At 39.8% G+C, this 26,526-nt stretch overlaps 1 protein-coding gene across 1 annotated transcript in view; it reads left to right on the top strand.

The window, feature by feature from the left end:
* DCHS2 (dachsous cadherin-related 2) overlaps positions 1-24,128 on the top strand; it is an 89,797-nt gene extending 65,669 nt beyond the window's left edge. The window contains 6 exon segments of the mRNA XM_049632354.1: positions 855-1,066; positions 5,500-5,651; positions 14,948-15,078; positions 17,091-17,377; positions 18,280-18,412; positions 20,575-24,128. Coding sequence (XP_049488311.1) covers positions 855-1,066; positions 5,500-5,651; positions 14,948-15,078; positions 17,091-17,377; positions 18,280-18,412; positions 20,575-23,192 — 3,533 coding nt within the window. The 3' untranslated portion in view covers positions 23,193-24,128.
* The last annotated feature ends 2,398 nt before the right edge of the window (positions 24,129-26,526 follow it).

Below are 26,526 nucleotides of genomic sequence, written 5' to 3'. Positions count from 1 at the left end.
TGTGTGAGCTTCTAAACCAAGAGGAGTAACCAGACTGGAATAGGTGAGTACAGTAAATGCAAAAACTTTGTGAGAGTCTGTTGCAGGCTGACCATAGTGATGGTACATACAGAGGTGGCTGATCTGGAAAGATCCCTGAGGAAGCACAGAAGTGGGGACCATGCCAGGCAGATGGAAAAGCATGCATGGCGACTCTGAAATGAGAATTTGAGGAACAGAACATTTATGAGAGTTGTGAGCAGAGCAGAGAGAGTAAAGTGGGGACTGGCACAAAGGAGACTCCTTAGGCAGGAAAGTCCTGAGCAAGTTGACCCTGTGGTGGTTAAAAATGCTGAGCTCTATCATAATCATTGTGGAAAAGCATGGAAGAGATTTATGTGGAACAATGACAGTGTCCATTTGTATTATTCAGTTCAGAATGGGAACTGGATTAACAGACACCAGGTGAGTGATCTCACAGGACCCCTAAAGCAGAGGACAAGATGGAAAATACCGGTGGCTTGGAGGAAGGCAGCAGCAGCGAAGATGGAGGGTGGATTGAAAAGACATTTGAAAGGTCAACTTTGCAGACATGGTGATGGACTAAATATGGAGAGAGAAGGGTGATTTAAGAGACAGCTCCCACATTTCAGCTATTTCATACTTTCTTTCCCTCCTCATGTCTGAACCTTGCAAATACCAGCACATTCTCAACTTTTTTCACAATGACCCCAGTTGGGAGGGAAGGGAGGCTGGCCAATGGGAGACTTTCAGGGACAGGTGATGGTGCAAGCGTTTGAGTCAAAGGTGATTTGGAACTTCTTAAATAATGAACTACAACATCATTTTTTTTTTCTCCCTCGGAATAAAAATAGGAGAACTCACTGTGAAAGAACCCAAGTTTCTGGATTTTGAAGTCAGAAATGAAGTACAACTCATCATTTTAGCAGAAAGTAGGGGGCATAGGGCCTTCAGCAAAGTAGCAGTCTTGATCCAAGATGTGAATGATAATTTACCGTGCTTTGAGCAGAGCGTGTACCAAGTATCAGTGCCTGAAGGCCAGTTCTACAATGCTCGCATCATACAGGTAACAGAAATGTGTTTTGTGGATGTGTGAGTGTGTGGGGATTGTTATCAGTATACATCAAAATATCTAAAGCTTTTTCTAGGACATAAATGAAATATTTCCAGGGATATAAAATGTGTGATGAACTGGATGAAAGCTTAGGTTGAAGGAAGTCTGAAGCTTAAAGTTTCTGAGTTCACGTTTCTTCCTCTCTTCATCCCATGCTCAGTTAGTACCCACCTGCTGTCCCTAGGGACTCTGTCCAGCACCAGCAGGGAGTATACAGGGGCACAAAAACAGCTCATCTTGCCATGTGTACAATTTAGTGGGGAAGTCAGAAAAGTAAGTATATAATTTAAAGGCACGTTATTAATGTTAAATAGAAGTGCCTATTTAATGTCATGAGAGCAAAGAGGAGACACAAACTCTTCCTGGAGAAACAGCATAAGGCTTCACAGAAGAATAATATTTACACTTGGTCTTCAAGGGTGAGCAGGTACTCGCCAGGGGGAGCTGCAGCCAGAGCAACGTGGACCGAGGCACAGACACATGGGAGAGCTCCCTGGGTTCAAAATTTGTGGACATTTTAGGTGAAAGGCACAGAACCGCTGTTTCCAGCCTAATGCCATCTCAGAAAAAAGGGCCAGGCCGTGAAAAAGATCATCTGTTGTTAAGGTAGTCTTGTTCAGGCTCTAAAACCCACTCATCCTTGATAGTCTCTCTTCCTACTTTGGGACTAGTACCCAGTTTTACCTTTCCCATCACAGTTGAATTGCTGTTTTATACTCAAGAACTTGGACATTTGGAAATGCACAACCCCGTGGGAACCTGCACGGGAAATCAGTATAAAAACCCCTTCCTGGCAAAGTCAGCGGCATACCAGGGCCTTCCCTTTGGCCTTTGTAACCCCTCTACTGTGATCCGGCCCCTAGTGATGATCACACTCCTTTCTCTCTAGGTGGATGGGGTCAGGAGGCTAGATGACAAGTTAGTACACTTGGTGGACAAGACCTCCCACAATGCTCTGCTGTGCAGCTACCCTCACCTGCATATGGAGAGATGCCTTTGTTTGACTTCCAGTTCAGTTCCAGATACCCATGTGCCCCTCTGTTGGTGCAGACAAGACCAGTGCAGTCTCAGGAGTCTTGGAGTCTTAGCTCCATGCCCCAGGATTTCCTCTGCTCTTTTTGCAGATTTCTTTTGTGTGACAGTAGCCTGATGGCTGCAGTCGCCAGCCTGTCCCACAAGTGCTGTGTCTTTACTTCGGCTTCAGCCATGACTGAGATGTTGAAGAAGAAAGCAAGGGCATTCACTTTTCCAATCTGTATCACCCTGCGCAGTGATGCCTGTTTAGCGGGGATGACAGACACCTCCAGAGCCACTGTGTGGCCTGCTTTGTCACAGAGGGCCCCTGCCCTGGGATGCTGATGCCTTGCACTTCTTTGTCATGCATCCTGACTTGGATAGAGCTAGACTGCTCAGTGTGGAATACAAGAAGGTGAAGACACTGTTAAAGCCCAGGTACAACAAGTGAGTGAGAGCCTGATTCAAATTGTTGAATCAGGTGCGTCCGATTAGGTCAGACTTCAAGAAGGCTGAGTCAGGGACAGATACAATGAACTTTGTTCCTCACATTTTAGGTCATTTGACTCTCTCAGGAAACCAGACCTGCCATCTCCCTGTGTTTCTGTTCAGAGAAATAAGAACTTATTTCTGGAATTACAGTTCCAGAAATAAGGTTCTGGAGTTACAGTACTTGTGGTAGTTCTTGCTTTTGCCGGCACACTGTCCAGACTTCCCGCTTTTGGTTATAGCCCCGCAAACTTACCTTAGGAACTGTCCATCCCCCATCAGATGCAGTCTTGGTGAGATTGTCAGCCAAGGTAGTGACTTGTCCCCTGCCCCTGTCCCCTGTCAAAGGTGTTGTCATCTGCCTCAGTCTCATACAGACTTTCTCTCCCTAGAATTTGAATCTTGAGTGGTAAGACACCAGCACAGAGGCACAGGAGAGCTGACTTATCTTGGTGGAAACAGTTCAAAGCTGTGCCCCCAGAGTGGCCCAGGTTCTTGGCCTTCACCCGGACACTATCTTCCTTTTTCTTTTTTAATGGGCTTTTTAAATTTTTTATTTCTATTTGAAAGAGAGAGAGAGAGAGCACATGAGTGGTGGAGGGGAGCAGATAGAGAGAATCTTAAGCAGGCTCCATGCTTAGCATGGAGCCTGACATCGGGCTCAATCCCATGACCCTGGGGTCATGACTTGAGCCAAAATCAACAGTTGGATGCTTAAGTGACTGAGCCACCCAGGTGCCCCGGAATACTATCTTTTTTTTTTTTTAATGTTTATTTATTTTAGAGACAGAGGACAAGTGGGGGAAGGGCAGAGAGAGAGGGAGACACAGAATCTGAAGCAGGCTCCAGGCTCTGAGCTGTCAGCCCAGAGTCCGACACGGGGCTTGAACCCACGAACCGTGAGATTATAACCTGAGCCAAAGTCGGACACTTAACCGACTGAACCACCCAGGCACCTCAGAATGCCGTCTTTCGGATCCATTTCTCCTGGCTAAGTTAGCCCTGGCAGATATGTACTGCTGGCATCCTAAAACCCTAACTGATACACCTCCTGGGAGACCTACTCTCTGTAACACTTCAAGCACTCAGGGGACACGATGGGTTTTATTCTACCCAGATGCATATGAGTTTCTTTTCCTGGTGATCTCGAAGGAACTGTGTATTGCTGCCTTTCTTTACTGAGTAGCTGACTTGGGTGCCCTCCTGATGAGGTCCTCGATGTCCCACTTGGGCCACTCAGGATCCCCTGAGATCTGGCAACAGTGTGAAGGATAGATTGAGAGGGGAAGGAGTTAGAAGCAAACGCCCATCAGGACAGCAGTCACCCAGGAGAGAGATGATGGGAATGTGAGGTGCAGTCAGGCCAAAGCTGAGGGACACAGAGGATAAAAATAAGTAGAAAAAAATTTTAATTAATCAGTAAATTTATTCTTAAACAAGATCTCGAACTCACTAATAGAATTAGTTTTTTGATTAAAATGTAATGCAGACTAAATAATATATCTCCATGGAGAATGATGCAAAACTTCTGTTTCATCCTCAATATTACTTTGATAATTTACTAAATAAATGATCAGGATCTAAATTTGCTAGCACGAAATCTAGGCTGTTTCATTAAAAGTCCTTCTCAAATGAGACTTTCAATAAAATATGAAAAAATCCACATATGGCCTATTTTACAGACAATACTTTAAGCAGGAAAAACAGCAAATGAACGACTACCATTCACTATGCAGGGATTTCTTCCATTTTCTGGTACTGGCATGAATCTAAATATAGTACTGGAAGCCCTCTATTCAAGCAAATTAGGTTTCTTTTCAAGTCCAGTACCTTGTTTTATCATACTTTATTGTACTTCACAGGTACTGTATTTTTTTTTTTTTTTTACCAACTGAAGGTTTATGGCAGCCTGCATCAAGCAAGTCTACTGGTGCCATTTTTCCAACAGCATTTGCTCACGTTGTGTCACAGTTTGGTAATTCCTGCAATATTCACACTTTTTCGTTATTACTATATCTGCTATGGTGATAGCGATCAGTGGTTTCTTGAGATGGAAGCCCTACCTGGTGAACGTGCTGTGAACACTGCTGGAATGACAACAAAGGATTTAGAATATTCCAGAAACTGAGTTGAAAAAGCAGGGGCAAGGTTTGGGATGACTGGCTCCCATTTTGAAAGAAGTTCTCCCGTGGGTAAAATGCTATCAAACAGCATCACATGCTACAGAGAAATCATTCATGAAAGGAAGAGTCAATGGATGTGGCAAACTTCATTGTCGTCTCATTTTAAGAAATTGCCACAGCCACCCCAGCCTTCGCCAACCAGCACCCTGGTCAGTCAGCAGCCGTCAACACAGAGGCAAGACTCACTGAAAGTTCAGATGATGGTTAGCATTTTTTAGCAATAAAGTATTTTTAAATGAAGATATGCACATTGTTTCTTTAGATACAATGCTATGGCACACTTAATAGACTACAGTAGAGTGTAAACATAACTTTTATATGCACTGGCAACAAAAAATTCATTTTCCTTGCTTCATTACAATATTTGTTTTATTTTGGTGGTCTGGAACTGAACCCGCAATAACTCTGAGGTATCCCTGTATTTTTTCCTCTTGCCTAAAATTATAGTTCAAAACATGTGCTACTCCCACTGAAAGTTATTTGGAAATCCTTTGAATGAGCATGCAGAATATTTTTCTCACCCATTTCCTACTGTATTATAAATGTAAGCTTCAGCCATTTGTTGCTAGTCCTTTGATCATTGTTTTTAGAGCGTGTTTGACAATTCATAATTATTTCACAGTGTATTTGTCTGAAAAACAGCCTAAACCCATATTGCAGATAACACTCTTATCTAATGGAAGAGTTGCTTCCTCACAGGTTTTTGCTACCGACCTGGACAGTGGATTGAATGGCCTCATTGAGTACTCTATTCTCTCTGGGAACCAAGGGGACGCCTTCCACATGGACGCGCTGAGTGGTGTAGTGACAGCAAATGCGATTCTAGATTATGAGTTCACCAATTCCTACAGGTCTGTCCCAGACTCAGGTCCATTTTGCTCATTTATTCTGCTTGTTGCTGACAAAATTGTTGCTTTGGCCATGACTTCCTGTTATGTAAGTTTAAGTTGTAAAACATGTTTCCCTTTGATCCAACTTATGATCACCCTTGTGATACACTGAAGGAGTCTTAGAAAGTATTTGCTATTTGGAAGAGGTGATTACACTGGAAGAACTTTAGGGTCCCCTGTAGTTCTGAGCTTTTATGAATGTTGGATGCTATTAAGTACTAAATGAGAGACCTTAAAAAAGACAGTATTTGTGAAATGCCTACTGAATTATAGAGTGCTCTATAATTGTTATTGTTTTTTTAAAATAGTGAAGACTGAATGACATTTCTTTTTTTAATTCTTTTTTCTTAAAGTTTATTTCTGAGAAAGAGAGAGAGAGAGAGACAGAGAGAGAGAGAGGGAGAATATGAAAGGCAGGAAGTGAGGGAGACAGAGAATCTGAAACAGGCTCCAGGCTCTGAGCTGTCAGCACAGAGCCAGATGCAGGGCTCAAACCCACAAACCTCGAGATCATGACCTGAGCCAAAGTCAGACGTTTAACAGACTGAGCCACCCAGGCACCCCTCTCTTTTTAAGTCTGTCCTCAGTTTTGTGTATGAAAGTACAACCCTGTCATCGGGTCCTTGTGGCAGTACTGTATCCTAACAGAAATGATCTTGTTAAGCATACATTTCAACATTAAATATATTTTGTCTAGAGTTCAAGGTACACAGAATTATGCAGAATTCTATAAAAGAGAATACTAGTGTTGTGGGTCTTCTAGTCATTTTTAAAAGTCAGTGCTACAAAAGTCTAGCTATACCTGCAGATATAGTTATGGCATCACAGTCTATAAAAGAAAAAGGAAAAGACTCTAAGGAATGCAAAATGTCCAAGTATGGGGATTGCCTCAAGAATGATGGCCCAGCCTTGCACGCGATTTGACAGGCGAACATGGTTTCTCTGTAAGTGCCAATAAGGAGCGAGCCATAGGCTATATGAGTGAGTGGGAGAAATCAGGTGCACGCTGGGGCTTATTCTGCAGGCCTGAACCAAGGCACACGCATCTACTCTACTTTGGGAAGAAAACATAGCAAACTTAACCTTGTTTGTCTCTGGAGAAGTGGTCATGGGGCAAAGCTGGGGTCAGAGGCTTGGCTTTCTCATTGTGCATTTCAGGGTGCTTTATATTCATATATTTCGTACATTCTTCTGAAAGGCCTTACACATACGGCGTTTCCCTCAATCTTCAGAGTCCCCTCCTGAGGAAGCTAAGGAGCATTTTCTCATTCACAGGGTAAGACAGCAGACACACGGTGGCTTGCTGAGGGCCAGAGAACCACTTAATGATCAAACATAGGCTCACGCCCAAGTGTTCTGATTTTGACTCACGCTGTTTCCACTGTACGGCCTACAGAGCAGACCTTCTACGCAGGGGAAAAACAGGCATATGAAAGACCCGAGTGCCAATGTTCTCCTAGGCCAGGCTACTTTCATGTTTTATGAAGAAAGTGCAGTAGACGCATGTGGTTGAGCCGCGAGAACGGATTACAGTGGGATCTGTTACAGGGCGGATTGGATTAATTAACCTCTGAAAACCTTCCCGGCTCTAAAAATTTGATTGTTTAGTTCTTTTTGTTTAATATATTTCAAAATATGACTTCAAAAGCATTTTAAAAGTTTAAGAACTTACCCTGTAATAGCCAGTAGGATTTTTTTGAGTAATATTTTAATGTAATCAATTGTTATGATACTTATTGTATAAATATATTAAAACCGGCTGTATAAGTATGTTAAAACCCATTTCTGCTACATTGTTTCTACAGTCATTTTAAGCCTAGAGCCGGTTTTGTCTCTCTGTAGATGACTGCAGGTAATTCTAAGCCTAGTGTCACCTGAGTGATTACAAATTCGGAGATTATTGAAGGTCTGCTGTGTTCTAGGAACTAAGCATTTCCGGATTGTAATGACTTTCTGCCCTAACGTTCTTTTTACTCAATGGAGCCTAATTAGCAATTAAATCTGACTCCTTTCAGCTTTTTCCTATTTGCGTCATCATTTCAATGTTCCCAACGTCTAAATTGGCCCCAGTATTTAAAAGTGCCCCTCTCCAATTCCCCATGAAGAATTTCACTCAAGGCTAGAGAAACGGGAATTGAGAGACTTTGAACTATACACACACTGCCACTGAGAGATAAAGAGACAACCATCGCGCGCACGCGCACACACCCACGCACCCCTGAGCCACCCTCCCCACCCCCGCCCCCCAGTCTCCACTATCACCAAGACCAGGAAATATTTTAAATCTCCTGCCTGTTTATGTTCTCCCCTTTGGCTTCTCTTCCTCTTTAGGGCTTTCGCTGATATTTAAAGTGGTGGGAAATGCGGGATGATTTTCCCCTAGCCTCCTACATCATTAGTGGATGCTTTGGAAATGGTGCCATTTAGCCTTTTGACTTCCCTTTTGAAGTATTGCTATTTTGTCAGATTGAAGAAAACATTCCCAATTCTAACCCTCTGTTTTACAATATAAAATGAAAGGAAAATCAGTTATGATTATATGCAATATAAATGCATTAAATAAAAATTAAATGACTTTTAGATCTCATATTAAGCCACATATAAGAAAATTCAGTGGAGAGGTGATGACAAATTATAAAATAGCCCTTAGGTTCTATCTGACTGATATTTCTGATTTTTAAAAACTATTTACCAAGCGTGAGACCAGGGATGTAAAGATGTGTGAAAGAGTTCTTGTTTTTAGGGAACTCAAAAATCAAGTGCCATTATAACCCATGACAGAAGGCATATTAATAATCACAATATTTACAGGTGTGCCTGGGTGGCCCAGTCAGTTAAATGTCTGGCTCAATTTTGGTTCAGGTCATGATTTCACAGTTTGTGAGCTCTGCCCTGATGACATGAAGCCTGCTTGGGATTCTCTCACTCCCTCTGTCTTTGCCTCTCCCCTGCTCATTCTCTCTCTCTCTGTCTCTCTCTCTCTTAAAATAAGCTTAAAAAATAATCACAATAGTTGCCATTTATGGAGCTGCCTTATATGTCAAGTTTTCATAACAGATTAAGATTTACAGAAAGAGGAAATTGAAGTTCAGAGAGGTAAAGGTTTTTGCCAAAAAATATGCAGCGTGTAAATGGTAGAATGGATGGGATTTTTGCCCATGTGAGTGGTCATTGTAGGCTTCCTACTCTACCATGTGAATGAATCTGTGAAGTCCATACTTGTATATTTATGAAACCCAAAACAGAAAAGGAAAAAAAAAAAACTTTAGGCAAATATGAGTTAAAGGTTTAAAACTTCAATTTCTGTAGCATAAATATTCAAGGTCAAAGAGCAACACTAAACTCATACTCTCCACGGAGGTCTCATTACGACCTGGAGAGAAATAGTGCAAAGCAGTTATGTACACAAGGTAGGAAGTGGACTGCAATGTGAATTATCTTTTCCAAGATACATGACTCATAAACAGCAGCGCTGGAATGGCAACCCCATTTTGTTGATTCCCCATGAAAAAGGAATAAAAGACATTTTGGGAAAAAAGCCAGAAATTCATGGATATGCAAAAGTGTTTGGTTATGTTTGGCAGTAACAAGGGGTGCATGCACCTGAGAAGCACCTGAGTGTGGGGTAATGAAAAAGAGGCTGAGGACACAGAGGAAAAGGAGAAAGGTAGTCAAAGGTACAAAGTTTCAGTTACAAGGGAAATAGGTACTCTTAATTGTGGATGTGATATGCAACATGGTTGACATAGTTTTTCTCCATTTTTTGTGTCTGTATGAAATGATGGATGGCAACTAAGTTATTGTGATAATAATTTCACAATATATGTAAATCACATTTTTATGTTATACAAGCTCACCATGACCTGAAAAATAAAACAAACAAAAAAAGAGGCTGGTAGGTTGCAGTCAAGTTTTGAGGGACTTTATACTACATATAATGGAAATTTTACTTGATTCTATCGTCTATCTAAAAGCAATTGAGTGCATGTTCAGATCTGTATTTTTTTTAAAGTTTATTTATTTTGAGAGAGACAGGAACAGCATGCGTGGGGGAGGGGCAGAGAGAGGAAGAGAGAATCCCAGGCAAGCTCCACATTGGCAGTATAGAACCGGATGCAGGGCTCAGACCCACAAAGCCAGGAAATCATGACCTGAGTTGAAACCAAGAGTCAGATGCTTAACTGACTGAGCCACCCAGGCGCCCCTCAGATCTTTATTTTTAAAACACATCTGGTAATGGATGCATCACAAGATAGAGAACCAGCATCAGACAGATTAGTTAGGCTAGACAATGGCTGTGAAGGATCTGTTGTTACCAGGATGAAGCAGCAGGGATGGAAGGAGGGCGCATACTTGCTAAGTGATTCAGATATGGAATCCATGGAAACAGGGTCAACAGTTGAATTTACTCAACAAGATATGAGATAGAAAGTGATTCTGAAATTTCTTCATAGGAAAGGCAGGAATTGGGATTGGGATATTTTTCAGGGCATTTTGAGTTTGAAGGACTAGTACAAGATCAAAAGTAAAGACACTCCTAAGGCAATTAAAATACTGATCTGGAGCTCCGGAAAGAGGTCTTCATCCAAGATTGAGATTTCAGATTCATCCAGGGAATGAGAATTTGGGGGATTATCACTACTTGAGGATGAGGCAGACAAATAGCCAACAGAATAGATTCAGGGAATAAAAGGAACAGAACCTGGAAAAGATCGTTCCTAGAAACCACAGGGAGAGGTTGGATTATGTAAAGAAGAAGGATTCAAAATGTGTTTGGATTAGAATCAGCTAAAAACTGTTCCTTCCTTTAAGGAGTTTAAGGAGATATTATGTATACGTATTATATTTCTTATTTCCAAAATCTATTTTTTAATATGTAAAAAAAAATCTTATTATTGTTTTGCTCTAACAGTGAATATACTCAATTGCATTTTCTCAAATGTTAAATGAGGTACAAGACAACATCTTTTTGATTCCTGAAAACCTCAATATCATCTGTCTTTTGGAGGATCCAGTTTCCTGTGATGTCTGTGATACTTTTGTATGCTCATATGGAATATCCACACAAGGTGGTAGCACACTGTCGTCCTGCCATCAGATGTCAAAGCAAGCTCTACTTTGCAATTATAGTTATCTGGAAGAGGACACTATGTAGATTTATGACAAACACAATATAAAGCTCCGTTTTGAATTGGAAATAAGTGTTTCCAGATAGTTCTGTTTTGATATCACCCATTTTATGGCTGCTAATGCCATGGTGAATCAAGCTGCTTATCAGGTGGTATGAAAGAAGATGATCTGAAGAGTAACTGCTTTTAAAATCTGCTTGTCGGCACACCTATTTTCATCCCTGACAGCCGCTCACGGCGAGCCCGCCATCTTACCTCAATCCCAAAAGCTCTTTCTTGATCTTTCTGCTTTTCCATAGCATTTTGTTCTTGTTTCATACATGCATTATCTTCAGCTATCTCTTCAAGGACATTAATTAGAATTGTTTTCATATTTTCTTTTGTCCTTTCAAGATATCTGTTTCCTTTGGGTTTATTTCTTCTCCTTGTCTGTTTTGCACTCTCTTTTCATACTGAAGACTTGCTGTAAGTAACTAACCATGCATGGTTCTGAGTGAGGCAATGGCAAAGTCATTAGAATCCGTGAGTGGGCCGCCAGAGCTTACTGATCAGCACACTTCACTTTCAGATAAACTAGAGAGGAAGTTGACTACTTTGCAGAATGACATAATCTAGAGAGTTCCTTTTTCTTTGGGAGGGGCTTTCATTTCTACAAGGACAGTCCCTCAGTATTACTTACTGAGTATGAAAATCAGGCCTTCTTTTGCCTGAGAGTGAAGAACAGTGGGCAAGGGGATTTGATTCTTTAGGTTCTTTATGTTGAATTTAAAATAATCTGCGAACTATTTTTAGCTCAGTGTCTCACTGTACCCTTTATCGTGTCTTATGCCTCTCATTGGTTACTTGGGGGCAAATCTGTTCCCCACTCCTCCTTATCTTCTTCCAAATATATTTTAATCTGTGGTTTCCTTTTACCCACCTATTGTAACCACTCCCAAATCTGCTTGCATTTTCCAGAAACTTGTTGAAACTTCTCACCACCTGTACCACCAATATCTTCTCCCATTTTCTTTTAATCTTATGGACATATACTTTAAGTCCTTCTGCTATCATTTTCATAGAATCTCAGGAGGAAGAAGACATAACACCTGTGTAGATATAACTAGAAGGCATAGCTCTTTTCACAGGTGTTTCTGATGTTGGCTGATAAGCTTTTGTTTTTCTTAGAGTTTCAGAAGAACATGGAATTCTTGGTAGACATTTAAGATACTGTTGAGAGGGAGTTTTGAAAAATCATCTACCACCTTCAGTATTCATTATGGGAATCAGAAAGGATACCGCCTGGTCAAGGTCCCTTCTAACATTTAACATGATAAAAGAAGCTTCCTGTGGTTGATAGATTAAGAGAAATATGCTCTGAATTAGAATAGGCTGGTCCTAAATCTGTTCTGTTTCATTTATAATCTCTGCTGATGTGCTAATCAGGGCAGCAGTTCTGAAACCTGGAGCCAGTTGGACTTGCTACAACCGATAGTTTTACAAAGACTGCCAAGGAGCCATCATAGAAACCTTGAGGTCTCTCAGAAGTTATGTGTACAATCTCGGTGGATCTGCCTTCATAATTTTTCATCTGTCCTTCAAGCCATTGAGGAACTTTTTACTCATCCTTTTATTTTGAAACTGAATGGTGTACTTTCTACCATATGAAAGATTCTCATTTAAGTTGACATAGGCATTATATAGAACCCCTGAAACTGTAACATAAAAATAAGGGTGGTTACAGCTATCGTGGAATTGACAGAGCCATAACTTTGATGTCTTGGCTGAGCTTTTAGCGTGACATTGGGGAGGGGCAGACAGCAGAGGCAGAGAACATTATGATTTGTTTATTTTTAGTAAAATCGTTCCATATGTACCTGACTTACGTCCATGCTCACAAAACTAAACTTTCCACGTGGAATGATTCTGCAGCTCCAGAAGTGTGAAATTCAAGTCGTTGTTTTACTGATGTCCCAGCTCTGATAGTGTAGAAGGCAGGCCCCATGCTTCACAAACAGTAGTTCCAGTGGTTATTTGCCATTAAATGGGATTTAAACCAAGAAAGAGTTGATGTTTCGGTTACACCGTTTTTAAATGTTAGGTTGGAAAGGTAGAACATTTTAACAGATAAGCTAAGGGAAAAGAAAGTAGAAATGTGTCAACCTCGAAGACTCAGTTTCTTAAAGGGTAGCATCAACCGCTGGCTAAGACTAATACCACTCGAAACTAAAGATTGTCTTCTGATCGACAGCTTAGCTCATTACTCGGCTACCCTCCTGGAATTCATAGTGTTTAGAGCGGAGTGAAAAGCTAACGATTATATATTAGGGCATGATATATACACAGAAAGTAAGACAGGCATGTTGAAAATATGTAGTGGAGCTCAGATCGTAGAGCACAGGCTTTCTAGTCAACCAAGATCTGGGCTTGAATCCTGGCTCTGTCATACGATACATTCACAATCTTAGACAATCTTGAGAAACCAGCACTCAACGTATAGTTTTAAAAATCGAATAAGATAGCTTACTTGTCTTCAAGAAACTTACGGGAGGGACAGATAATAAATCATTAAGAACAAAGGGTGACAGTCGCTGTGTCAGAGGAATGTACAGGGGGCTGTGGGATAGAGAAAGGAGCATCCAAATCAGACCAGAGGTCAGTGAAAGCTTCTCAGAGAGATGTGAACTTCAGAAGATCAAGAGGGTAGGATGAGGATAGGGATTCCAGGCAGAAGCCAAGTCATAGGAGGTCATGTGTACGTGCTTGAGGCCTGGATTACCTCGTAGACATGGAGAGCCAAGGAAACGTTTTTTATAGGGAAGTCAGCTTTTCAATTCAGGTTTTTAGATGGAGCAGTTGAGTTGCAGTGGGGGAGATCAAGAGGAGCAGATGAGACTTTCAGTAGGGATTTTGGTGAACAAACAAGTCATCCAGTTGAGAAAGGATATAGTGAAGATAGAACGTTCCAGGTAAAGATTATGAGGGAATGAGGCTACAGAGATCAACTTGTTCTGGTTTGCCCAGGACTCTCCTGGTTTTAAAAAAAACCTGAAAGTCCCATGTCTCAGGAAACCCTTCATTCCCAGGCAAAGCAGGATGTTTGATCAGCCTACCGGAGCTTCTGAAGGCAAGAGTCCAACGGTTGGGGACACTGATCCAAGTGATATTCAGGAGGTAAAATCCATAAGATTCATAATTAGTTGGGTGTTGGAAAGGTGGTAATAGAAATGGAGAAGTTGAAGACACTAATAAGGTTTCTAATTTAGTTTCTGGAGACAGTTGTACCATCATCCAAGAGTGATGAAATCACTACATGTAAATTCTTGTCAATCATGAAATTTTTCACCTGACTCTATAATTCTGGCCAATCATCCATTTTTGTAAATGTGTTAATCATGCAGTGTCCTCTCTCAATTCTATAGTTTCTATTGATTTGGAATTTGGATCTAAAAACATATCAATACAAAACACTCACTTAGTGGCTCTGTCTTTTGTTGGTACAGTAAAGTGGAAATATGTAGTAATATCCAGGCCATTCATGATGAGGTGGAGGCAGTCTACTTATCCAAAGAACAGGTGTCGGTGTTCTTACTTTTTAGGTTGTTCTTGGTAGGAAAGGACTGAATTCTACGGTCTGTCTCCAGAAATGGTTCCTTTGTTTTAAATGCCACATGACCCCTGGTGGCTTGCTGGATTTTATTTTCTAAATGCATCAAAAATAAATAAATTTCAGGGGTGCCTGGGTGGCTCAATCGGTTAAGCATCTGACTTCGGCTCAGGTCGTGATCTCACAGTTCATGGGTTTGAGCCCCGCATTGGGCTCTGCTGACAGCTCGGAGCCTGGCACCTGCTTCAGATTCTGTGTCTCCCTCTCTCTCTCTGCCCCTACCCCACACACACTCTGTCTCTCTTTCTCTTTCAAAAATAAGTAAACATTAAAAAAAACCAAAATAAGTAAATAAATAAATTTCAGGGTACCATTCTTATGAAATAAATTTCTTAAATGATACCATTTAGAAAAAGGCAGGCGGAGAATTATAAAAGTAGCTAGTCAGCTCATTTTTAAGTTGTCAGCTGGATATTTGATATTTGTTATTTTTCTAATTCTCTGGATAACGGATTACATTCCTTGATTCTTTTCCAAACCAGCTTGATTGTGCAAGCCACAGATAAGGGGGTGCCCAGCCTTTCTGGTACAAGTGTGATCAAGATACAGGTGACCGATACAAATGACAATGCCCCGGCTTTTCTCCCCTCTGGAGCAGTGGAAATTGCAGAAAGTAAGTGTGGCAGTTTGGAATCATGGTTTTAACTTGTGTAATATCATCTACCATTTTCTCAGCCAGGCATTATATCAAAGATAAGTACTAATCCTCAACAGCCATGCAACACAGACTGCTTCTGTCTTCATTTTACAGAACAGAAAATGGATGGTCAAAAGTTCTAATATCAAATGTCAGAGAAGTTGAATGTCAAAGCTGGGATTTGCATTTAAGTCATCAGGAGGCCAATTACCAAGGCTCAAAGTGTCATTCCACACAGCTTCTTTTTTGTGTGCCGATAGTTCTCAAAAATGAAATCTCCGCTATGGAGAAGCCTACTTAGCCGACTGTGATGATCCCCTGAGAAGGAGCGATGTCCTTAGATAATTTTGTCAGTCTTTGCAGTATATTTATGGCAAGTAGTAAGTGAAGGGGTACTCACCACACAAAGCCATTGCTTCCCTCTAGTGTAAACTAAACTTAAGCATTTACAGAAAGACTTTACCCACATTCATGGTGGAGGGAGAAACTATTAAATTTTACATGATGTGCTAATTAATCTTAATTGTTTGGGTCTCTGGGTTATATGACTCCGTAGTCTGCAGTCCCAAATTTGTCCATGGTCAAGGACTGTACTGGTAAATCCAACCCAACTCTTTTATCATTGAAATTACAAAAAGTGCTCACCCCTCTCTTGTCACTGTCCTTTTACTCTTACTATCCAACTCACTCCTAAGATGTTTCAAACCTTTTAGTATGCTCACTTTCCAGACAAATTACTGCGCACAGAGGGATCTGTTTGTAGATGTGTGGAGATACCTAAAAATACTCTAAAGTGTTCTACAAATAAAAAGTTTTCCAGTTCTGCCTCTCATCCATTTGATATATTTTCATTTGCTTTTACCGAAGGTCCTATTCTTAAGCACATGCATTAGCATCAAAATGCAGCAATGTACCCATTGTAAATACATCACGAGAACAGATGGCATAAATCAAAATGTACTGAATAGGGTAAGGGATGGTTGATGCACAACCAGAATGTTCAAGCCTAAAATATGAAAATTACAATGAGTCTCATAGACAGGAGAACTGTTCTGAGTATGTTGCCCTCTCCTTTCTACCTGCACCATACTTGTAAGCTTAAAAATGAGGTCCCTTGGAGCACATGGGTGGCTCAGTCAGTTGAGCGTCTGACTTTGGTCAGGTCATGATCTCGCAGTTAGTGAGTTTACTGCTGTCAGCACAGAGCCCGCTTCAGATCCTCTGAACCCCTCTCTCTCTGTGCCTCCTCCACTTGTGCTTTCCCAAAAATCAGTAAATATTTTAAAAAATGAGGTCCCTTTTGTGGCAGTTTAGACTAAAGAACATATAGTGTGTTAGGCACTTGGCATGCCATCTCTTTTGTGATTTTTGTTTTGGTGAAGGATATTAGAGATTTGCTTTTATCACTAGCACAATGTATACTTTGTCTTTCAACAGTCTGGATAATTTGGGGAGTCAGATTTTAAGAGAAGGAAGCAGTGTATGTGCCACCCCAAAGGAAATAATTTTACAAAATAAATACAAGGAACTATATTTCTAACTTTCGTATACAAATATTTTCACTTAAATCTTGCTTACTTTTCAAAACTGTATGCTTTGTATTAATGTTTTGAGTAATAACCTTCTTCCCACCCATATCCCCTATGTTTATATGATTTTAATACAGAAACTATGTATACAAATAAGTGGCTGAGAATGTTTCTTGGTCCTGGAATTGTGTTGCACGCATACGACAAAAAATGCAATATAAGAATCGAATATACTCTACCTCCTCAATTCCCTACTCAGTGGTAAATTTTCACTTTATTGGGCTCATAAATTCTTCAGAGTTTTTGTTCGGCTCATAATGAGCTTCGTATGAGAAATCATGCCAAGAAACAGCAACTCATGTTGGACTTAAAGTTAAAATGTTTGGATTGAACTATTAAAGAAAAGTATTTCAAAGGATGCATTTTAATGGAGGCTGACATTGGTCATGACTATTCCAGATTCTTTGCCTGGTGTGATTGTGACTCAGATATCTGTTCATGATGTGGATTTGAATCCAGCTTTCATCTTCAATTTCGCCAAAGAGAGTAATCCTGGAACCAAGTTTGCCATTGATCGGAACACTGGAGCGGTGATGCTAGTGAAAACATTGGATTTTGAAGAAGCTACTGAATATGAGCTGCTCATCCAAATTTCTGATACTGTGCATCACACAGAGGGAACACTCATGGTCCGTGTGTTGGATGTCAACGATAATCCACCAGTATTTTCTCAAGATTCTTACCAGGTAAAGAGCTCAAAGATATGCTGAAACCACAGCCAGACTGGAAAGAATGGGGAATAATGTAAGCCTACCATTGTTGATAAACGGATTTAGGCAGACGGTATTCATGGTGTTTAGAGCCTTACTTGACGCTGAGGGTTTTATATTCAATATCATGGAGGCTATGGTAAGTAAATATGGAATTAAGTAGCTCATTCAATTCAGTTTCTTATGTATGTATATTGCCATTGTTTTCATTTGTAGAGATTGGAGTCCAGTTGGCCATAACAATCACAACTGACCTAATATTTGTAAAGCTACCAGACAATAAGGCGGTTTAGATTCTCAGCAGTTAACTTGGGAAAACCCTTTCTTTCCTAGAGATAGTTTTGGAATATAGTGATGAACATTTTGCAGAGATAAGTCATGAACAAAACTGTAAAGTGGAAATTTGATTTGCTGCAGATCTCAGTGTATGTTTATAGAAGTAAGGACAATAATAGCATTCAGCTAAATACTTGGAAATGGGCGTCAGGACTTCTGAATGTAGCAAATGCATGGTTGAAGCATAAACACAGAAAGGAAACTAACCTAAGTAATGATTTTCTGTGAAGGCTTGCTAAATTATACAATGTACATAATGTAATACTATAATAGTGAATTTGCTAACTATCCTCTACCATGCAGAAATAATTTAGATGGAATTTTTGTCATAATAAAACTCAAAAGTAAATGAAAACTTTTTTTCATTTTGTTTTTCTGAATTCTAGGTCTACAAAATAATGTTCTTAATATGTCAACTCTATAAATTAATGTGTGTATTTTCCATAAGCAAAATGAATACAGTGATTTTTACTTTCTGGCCTTGTTCCTGAAAATATCTCTGCCTGGAAGCACAGGGCTCATTTCTGTCTTTTTTCCTTCAGGCCACTGTTCCCGAATCGGTGCCTGTAGGGTACTCGGTGCTGACTGTGGGAGCCACAGACATAGAAAGCAATGAGAACATTTCTTACAGGATCCTTTCTTCGTCAAAGGAATTTTCAATTGATCCAATGAATGGTGAGTTATTCATAGTGGCTTTAGTGTTCATAGGTTCGAGTTACAGGGTGGAAGGCTGCAGTAATCTTTTCCAAATGCTCCTAAAACGCTTCCACCTCACCCCCCCCGCCCCCCGGTATTATAGATGCCACCCTTCTTATTTCTCTGCACATCAAATGCTGTGGTAGCAAACCCTGGTGTTATTTCTCTTCTCCAACATCTCAATGGCTGGAAGGCAAAAGGAATTGATTACATGCTGGCAAATGTGCAGGATTTCAGAGACCCCAATGTAGTAAACACCCAGTTGATCAGTCCAACTAAGGACAGTTTGGGTAATTATCCCAGGCCTCAACAAGCAACAGAATGCAGTCGAAGGGATTCATTTAGTACTGAGGACTTCGTGTTACAAGAGTGTGGAAGCTTTTTTTCCAAGCCAAGTACAAAAAGTTCAGTAATAGCATAATACATTCAATAAGGACAAAAAATTGAAAAAGGGAAATGATTTGCGCATCTCTACTGAGAAAAATTATTGTGGTATTTTTTCTGGTTTATTTGATGCCTTCCAAGGCTCTTTGTCTTTTTATCAGAGAGCAAGTCACTTGTGGTCATGAAATGCATTGAGGCAAGTGATTTCAGATTAGAACGGTTAAGAATTGTATAGAGGAAACATAGCAATGAGTAGAAATTAAAAACTAAATTTGATATGATATTATCATTAGGAAAACAAGGTCCCTAGCAGAGCACACTCCAGAAAAGAACAGGTCCTGGGACATGTCACACTATGTGTTCCCCATCTCTACCCACCATTGCATTATTTCATAAGTGAGAGCTGATTTAAAAACTAACCTCAAGGGGTACCTGGGTGACTCAGTCGGTTAAGTGTCCAACTTCAGCTCAGGTCACGATCTCGCAGTTTCTGAGTTCGAGCCCCGCGTCGGGCTCTGTGCTAACAGCTCAGAGCCTGGAGCCTGCTTCCGATTCTGTGTCTCCCTGTCTCTCTGCCCCTCACCCCACTCATGCTCTGTGTCTCTCTGTCTCTCAAAAATGAATAAGCACTAAAAACATTTTTTTAATAATAAAAAATTAACCTGAGGATGACAGATGGTAACTAGACTTATTGTGGGGATCACTTTGCAATATATACAGGTATAGAATCCTTAGTTTTACATCTGAAAATAACATGATGGCATATGTTCACTATATCTCAATAAACAATTAACCTCAGGATTGCCCTAAAGAAGAATTTAATCACCAAAGACCAGTATGCGGCCCATGGAGGGTTGCAACAAGTAGGTCATGTTGCCATGCAGGCTGTGGGTGAATGCTGCTGTATGGATGTAAACATGTCAGATATTTGGCTCTAAGATCTTTTCTTCTCTCTCTTTTTTGGGGGATGCACAGTGCTCAGGTGACATCAGCTGCTGTCCTGGCCACAGCCCGTCACAGTGTATAAGGTGGTCCCTCTGAGCACTCCATCCTGGCAACATTCTTCCTTGACATGTGTTATCAATACTTTGCAATTATGATATTGATTAGGAGGTTTTTAAAACATTAAATGTTATCAGATCAAGTTAGTTCATGGTGGGACCCTAATTACATATTTCTATATTAAAAACAACAAAATTTGTTAAATATATTTCATCAATAAGAGGAAAAACCACTCACCAAATTAACAAAAAGGGTTTGGGAAAGACACCTTTATAATTAAGCAATAGTTGAAAATATGCATTATCATATATATTACCTTCATTTGACTAGACTGAACGTCACCCAGTATTTCCAGAATAAATAGCTTTATTCTAGAATATCTATACATGTGTCTATGGGTAGTAGAATGGAGTATATGCTTTTCAAATAAGAATACATTTTCTTAAGAAATAGTAATGGAACAGTTTATTTTACAAAAATAAAATTAAGACACATTTGTAGCAAAGTCATCTTCAAACAGCACATATATTTAATAGAGTGACTGCCAGGAGTATTACTTCTGGATCTCAAGTGTTACAAAAGTCTAAATACAATAATTTAAAATTTCTCTTTGGAGTTACTCTTGGTTGTAACTTAAATAACAAAACTTAGCAAGTAAAAACAACACATTAGTAAATATTTGATAAATATTTTCTGACAAGTGGATCATGAAAATTTAATTTCACAGCATTGAAATGCTATGTCTTATTTTTCAGGCACAATATTTACTATCAATCCTGTATTACCTCTGGATAAAATATCAACAATTCAGTTTCTCGTTGAAGCCAGTGATGGTGGCATTCCTGACCTGAGCGCTCTTACCTTAGTAGAAATAGAAATACAAGATACAAACAATTATGCCCCTGAGTTTGCAGTAGAATATTATAATCTTAGCTTGAGTGAAGATGCTCAAATTGGAGGCACGCTTCTCACATTTTCAACCATGGACCGTGACTGGACCCGTGAAAACACATACGTTGATTATTCGATCATCAGTGGTAATTCACAGAATAATTTCCATGTAGAAACTAGTTTCATTCATTCAGAAGATCCTTATAAGCAAGCTGGTTACCTGGTGTTGCTTCGTAGCCTGGACAGAGAAGTAGCTGCCAGTCATAACCTTGTCATTGTGGCATCTGACCATGGCTGTCCTCCATTGAGCTCTACGGCCATTGTATCAATAGAAGTACTTGATGTCAATGATAATCCACCTAAATTCAGCAGTCTGAAATATCATGCCCATGTCAAGGAAAGTACCCCTCTAGGGAGTCACATCACTGTGGTCTCTGCAAACGACTGTGATGTGGGTCCACATGCAGAAATCATCTACCACATCATCTCTGGAAATGAGAGGGGGCATTTTCACTTGGAAGAAAAAACTGGAGTTCTTTATTTGATTAAACCTCTGGATTATGAAGAAACGACAAAATTCACCTTAACTATTCAAGCTTCAGATGAAGAAAGGAAGCATTTTTCTTTTGCGGTTGTGTTTATCAATGTCCTGGATGATAATGACCATGCACCTCAGTTTATGTTCTCAAACTTAAATTGTGTTGTTCCTGAAAATGTCCCTGTTTTCTCCACTGTATGTTCCGTAAACGCTTTGGATTTTGATGCAGGTCCTTATGGAGAATTGACCTATTCTATTTTATCGCCCTGTTCTACCACTCATGGGATGCCTCGTGATCATCATCCCTTCCTCATTGACCCTTTAACAGGGGATATTCACACTAAGCAAGTCCTTGACTATGAAAATGACAATAAATACTGCCTCACAGTTCAGGCAAAAGACAAAGGGGACTCAGCAGCCTCTTTAATGGTTTGGGTGGATATTGAAGGGATAGATGAGTTTGAACCCATTTTTACTCAAGATCAGTATTTTTTCAACCTTCCAGAAAAGAATAAAATAAGACAGTTGATTGGCAAAGTGGAAGCATCAGATGCAGATGCTGGTATTGATGGAGTTATTCTTTACTCTTTGGAAACTCCATCTCCTTTCTTTTTAGTAAATAAAACTAATGGAAATATTTATTTGACTAGAGCACTTCCCCTGATAAGAAGTCAAGTCCGTGAACAAGACACCATTGAAATGAAAATAATCGCTCATAGCCCCAAACCGGACTCCAAGTTTACATTTTGTGCTGTTTTTGTAAATGTGTCTTCTTTCTCAGAAGGACAACACTCAGCAATATCAGGTAGCAGCTTTTCCATCAGCGTCACAGTCTCCTTTTTGGTGTTTCTGATACTCATCTTCATACTAATTGTATTGATTTTAAGACATAAACAAAAAGACACAACACACAATTATGAAGAAAAGAAAACATCATCATCCTCAGATATCAATTTGAGACTGACCACAGATAGCAGCATGCTCAAGCCCTTCCAAAAAGCTAATGAGTGCCGTAATGAGGCGGTGCCTGTGGACGCCATGCCTGAGTGGTTGAGTTTAATAAGTATCATGGAGAAAGACATTGTGAATCTGTACAGGCACTCAAACTCCAGCGGCCACTGTTCTGTGGAAGGAGAAAGTGCAGAAGATAAGGAAATCCAGAGGATAAATGAGCATCCTTACAGAAAGGACTCTGGCTCAGCTCTGAGTGATCGGGAATCCAGGGTCCCAGACTCTGGAATCCCGAGGGACTCAGATCAGCTCTCCTGCTTGTCTGGAGAAACTGATGTGGTGGTCACTGCTGAAACAGCAGAAACCAGCCATACATTTGAGGAAGATAAAGAAGGCTGTGGTACAACCTATGCTCAAAATAATGTGTTACCCCAGACACTAAAGAAGAGAGAGATAAAAGAGAACATCCTGGCTGATGTCAGGAGAGAGTTTGTCTTTATTTCAGATGATCAGGAAGCAAGGTGTGCAGCTCTTTCCACCCAGAGAACCTCTGATCATGATGTGAGAGGCAGCTACCACTGGGATAATCTCCTCAGTTGGGAACCCAAGTTCCAACCTCTTGCCTCAGTATTTAACGATATTGCAAAACTAAAGGATGAACACTTACATACACCGGGCATTCCAAAAGAGAAATCTTTAGTTATTCCACCACCTTTGATAACAGCAGTAGCCCAGCCTGGGATTAAAGCAGTTCCACCAAGAATGCCAGCCAGAACCCCAGGTCAAGTGCTCCAGAAATACCCACACTCCCCCCTTCCCTACCATCTCAGTTCTCTGCCGGAAGCCTCGACCCCTAGCTTTTCACCATCTCTTTTCCTGCTGACCACACAGACCCCTGCCAGGACCCCACTGTTTTCAGATGGGGAATCATTAGGAACACATCTAAGTGGTACGTGCCGTGAACTTAAAGCAGAAGATGAAGTTCAAATATAACATGATTGTGATGCCCAACACTCGCTCACCAATGGTCATGAATGGTTGAACAAGACATTCTTAGGCTAGCTTCTTAAGATTGGCTACAACGTAGTGAGGGATTTCAGAACCTCCTCATTTAAATTTCTTGAATTTCATTCAGCCTTAATGAGAAGTTACCCCCTCTTTTAACCTTTATGTTTTGCTCTCAGGACTCAAGTTTGTATATATAACTCGTGTATATTCGGTCATTAGTTTTCTCTATGATCAGATCTCCAAAGGACACAATGAATTTGACTGACTGCCAAAATGCTTGTATGAAAATATATGGAAATAAGTATAGTGCAGTCTGGTCACATTACTGCTGGTTATACTGCTATATCTAAAATAAATTAGTAAAGACTGAATAAGGAATGAGTATAGAACATAAAAATAATGGAAAAGAGAAACTGGGGAGGATAAACTTCGATTTTAAAATGAAGTGATTTTCTTAGATCCGATATGTTTAGAGATGTATTTCTCTACTTTCCCCATATGCTACACTTACAGAGTTTTGCCATAATTTGAATTTTAATGTGGTGTCTTTTGGAAATCTAATGAGAAGTTAAGAATGAAATTTGTCATAACTGTACCAAATAAGAAAACTATTCCTGATTAAATGAACCAGAATGCATGTTCTTGATAGAGGGCCAGGATTGATAAAAGCAATAAGTATATGGTTGACTGCCACCTAAGATATATTTCCTTAGCCTTCTTTATAAATACAATGAGTTTTTTTTCAATGCTCTGTCTTATAACATGGTACAGGTATACACATTAAATTCTGAAGATTAATATTTGTAGAAATTCCTTCATTTTATTTTCTTTGAGATACAATAACTTTTGGTGTGAAATAATTTATCCATTCAGAGTCACTTTTAGAAGTTTGCATAGATAAAATTATGTTATTAGCTAATAACAAATTTCATAGAGTAATTTAGCAATATATTTTTAAATGAAGATTTTTTATATAAATATTTCTACTATAAAAGTTAAGAATGGATGTCAGAAGTCTCTCTTCCATTTGTTCATAGTCATGTTTAGCTTTAACTGTCATTGGAGCAGTTTGGAAACATGGTGAAAATAATTCTGTTTTGTACAGCTACTGTTTCAGATATATAGGGGTGTTATGTGGTGCTTACATGTAATGTTATATCCTTCTCTCTGGTGAGCCCGAGAATCCTTCAAAGATCCTTATCCCTTCCAGGAAAGCAGAGTGCATGCTGCTGCTGATGGTCCAGAAGTCATCCATGGTAGGCAACACAACCAGGCGTTGGGATAAGAGTTTAGGATCCCAATGTCAAGCCTAGAAGGCATCTGATATGGTTTTCTGCTTGTTTGTTTTTTAATTTTTTAATGCTTATTTATTTTCAAGAGAGAAAGAGAGCGAGTAGGGAGGGGCAGAGATAGAGGGAGACAGAATCCGAAGCAGGCTCCAGGCTCTGAGCTGTCAGCACAGAGCCTGATGTGGGGCTTGAACTCATGAACTACAAGATCATGACCTGAGCCTAAGCTGGATGCTTAACCAGCTGAGCCAACCAGGCGCCCCTGCTGTGGTTTTCTTAATAGTTAATATGAGCTTCTGCTGTAGAAATATTTCCTTTATTTTTTTCAATAGGCCTCATCTGTAAAATTCCGTGAGATACTTCTCTTAGCTGGAAAACATTGCAGGACGCCATGTTTGATACCTGGTTTTGTAGGTAAATAATTCTAAGACTTCCTATGCTGATTTTATTAGTTACGTATCTTCTGACTCTTAGATCAGGAACAAGTGTATAAAATCATATCATAAATTATATAAAACATGAAGGTTTTTGGACGAGCCTAGAATCCTAGGGAAAGTCATTTAGTCATGGAACAATTAAAGGATGGATGCATGTTTCTTTTTTTCATGGCATACAGGGAAGAAGATTTCATGGTTTTCCTAAAAAACGTTAATCATTTCAGTGTTCCAATATTTATTCTCTCCTTGGCTTCCTTCAAAAGATTACTTTGAGCCTACAAAAGAAAACCTACACTGATTTTTTTTCCTAATTATATATGGAAGTGTTGTTTTGTAACAGATTTATTTCTAGGAACCAAAAACATTTTGTTGTTTTTAATTAAACAGGTTCTTTATTTACTTCTGTTTAAAAAGAGTCATCCATCGAATTCTTCCCTGAGTTACTGGCCTATGATTTATTGTCCATTCCGGACATGATTCTGCATTTTTCTAGACATTTAATAAAAACAGAAGACATGAAGTATTTAGAGCTATTCCTTACCAATATCTAGTGGATTTTTAATTGACGACTTCATTATACCGTATCCAATGCCACACGGCCACCAAACCACTGCTGCTAGTAGAGTTAAACTGAAAATGTGAACACACTGGCTGAGTGTTTGCAATAAATCATACGTCGGCCCTTTCAACTAGAGTGCTTTTTTCCTAAGTAAACAATATAATTTGTATAGTTTTCCTTCAAGTTTAATATTAACTTGCCTCATATGTTCTGTGTTACTTTGCTGATCTACACACCGGCTTTAGCACTCTGGAGGGGGTACAGAACTTGTTAGTGGAAAATCATATTAAGCCCCAAATTCATAAGCTATAAAATAAAAGACAGTTGTCTCTTGTGGAATTTTGGCTGCCTGAAATTCTGGACTTTCTTGTTGGCAGCCTTAAAAATACTGGTGTAAATCAGTACCAAATGGATATCAAAATTCCATGTCCTAGTAGTAATCATTGAATTGGCCTCCAAAACAGATTCCTGGGCAAAGAAAGGGGAAAAAAAAAAAGCCTGTATCTTTAGGATTTGGTCATTTGACTGTTCTCGAAGAATATTAAAACGTCCTATAAACTACTGGCTGCATTCATGCACGCATACCTGGTCTGTGTGTCGCTGTCCAGCTGAGACAGGGGTGTGCTTCTCACCCTCAGTTTCAGAACCCTACTTGCTGTGTTTTCCAGAATGATAGGGATGAAAATGAATTATTAATTTTAAAGGTTTTTTCAATGTTTATTTTTGAGAGAGAGAGAACACAGGCAAGCAGGAGAGGGGCAGAGGAGAGAGGGAGACACAGAGTCCAAAAAAGGCTCCAGGTTCCGAGCTGTCAGCAGAGAGCCTGACGTGGGGCTTGAACCCACGAACTGTGGGATCATGACCTGAGCCGAAGTTGGATGCTCAACCAATTAAGCTACCCAGGCGCCCTAAAAATTAATTATTAATTTCAAAACTATTTCCATCCAAATATATGTTTTGTTATTTTTGTTTTGTTTTGCCATTTTACACATACCTTAACATTAAGTAAAAAATAAAAAACACAATCAAAAGGA

Source organism: Panthera uncia, chromosome B1, assembly GCF_023721935.1.
Source record: "Panthera uncia isolate 11264 chromosome B1, Puncia_PCG_1.0, whole genome shotgun sequence".
NCBI lineage: Eukaryota > Metazoa > Chordata > Mammalia > Carnivora > Felidae > Panthera > Panthera uncia.
This window is presented reverse-complemented; position numbering and strand designations above follow the sequence as displayed.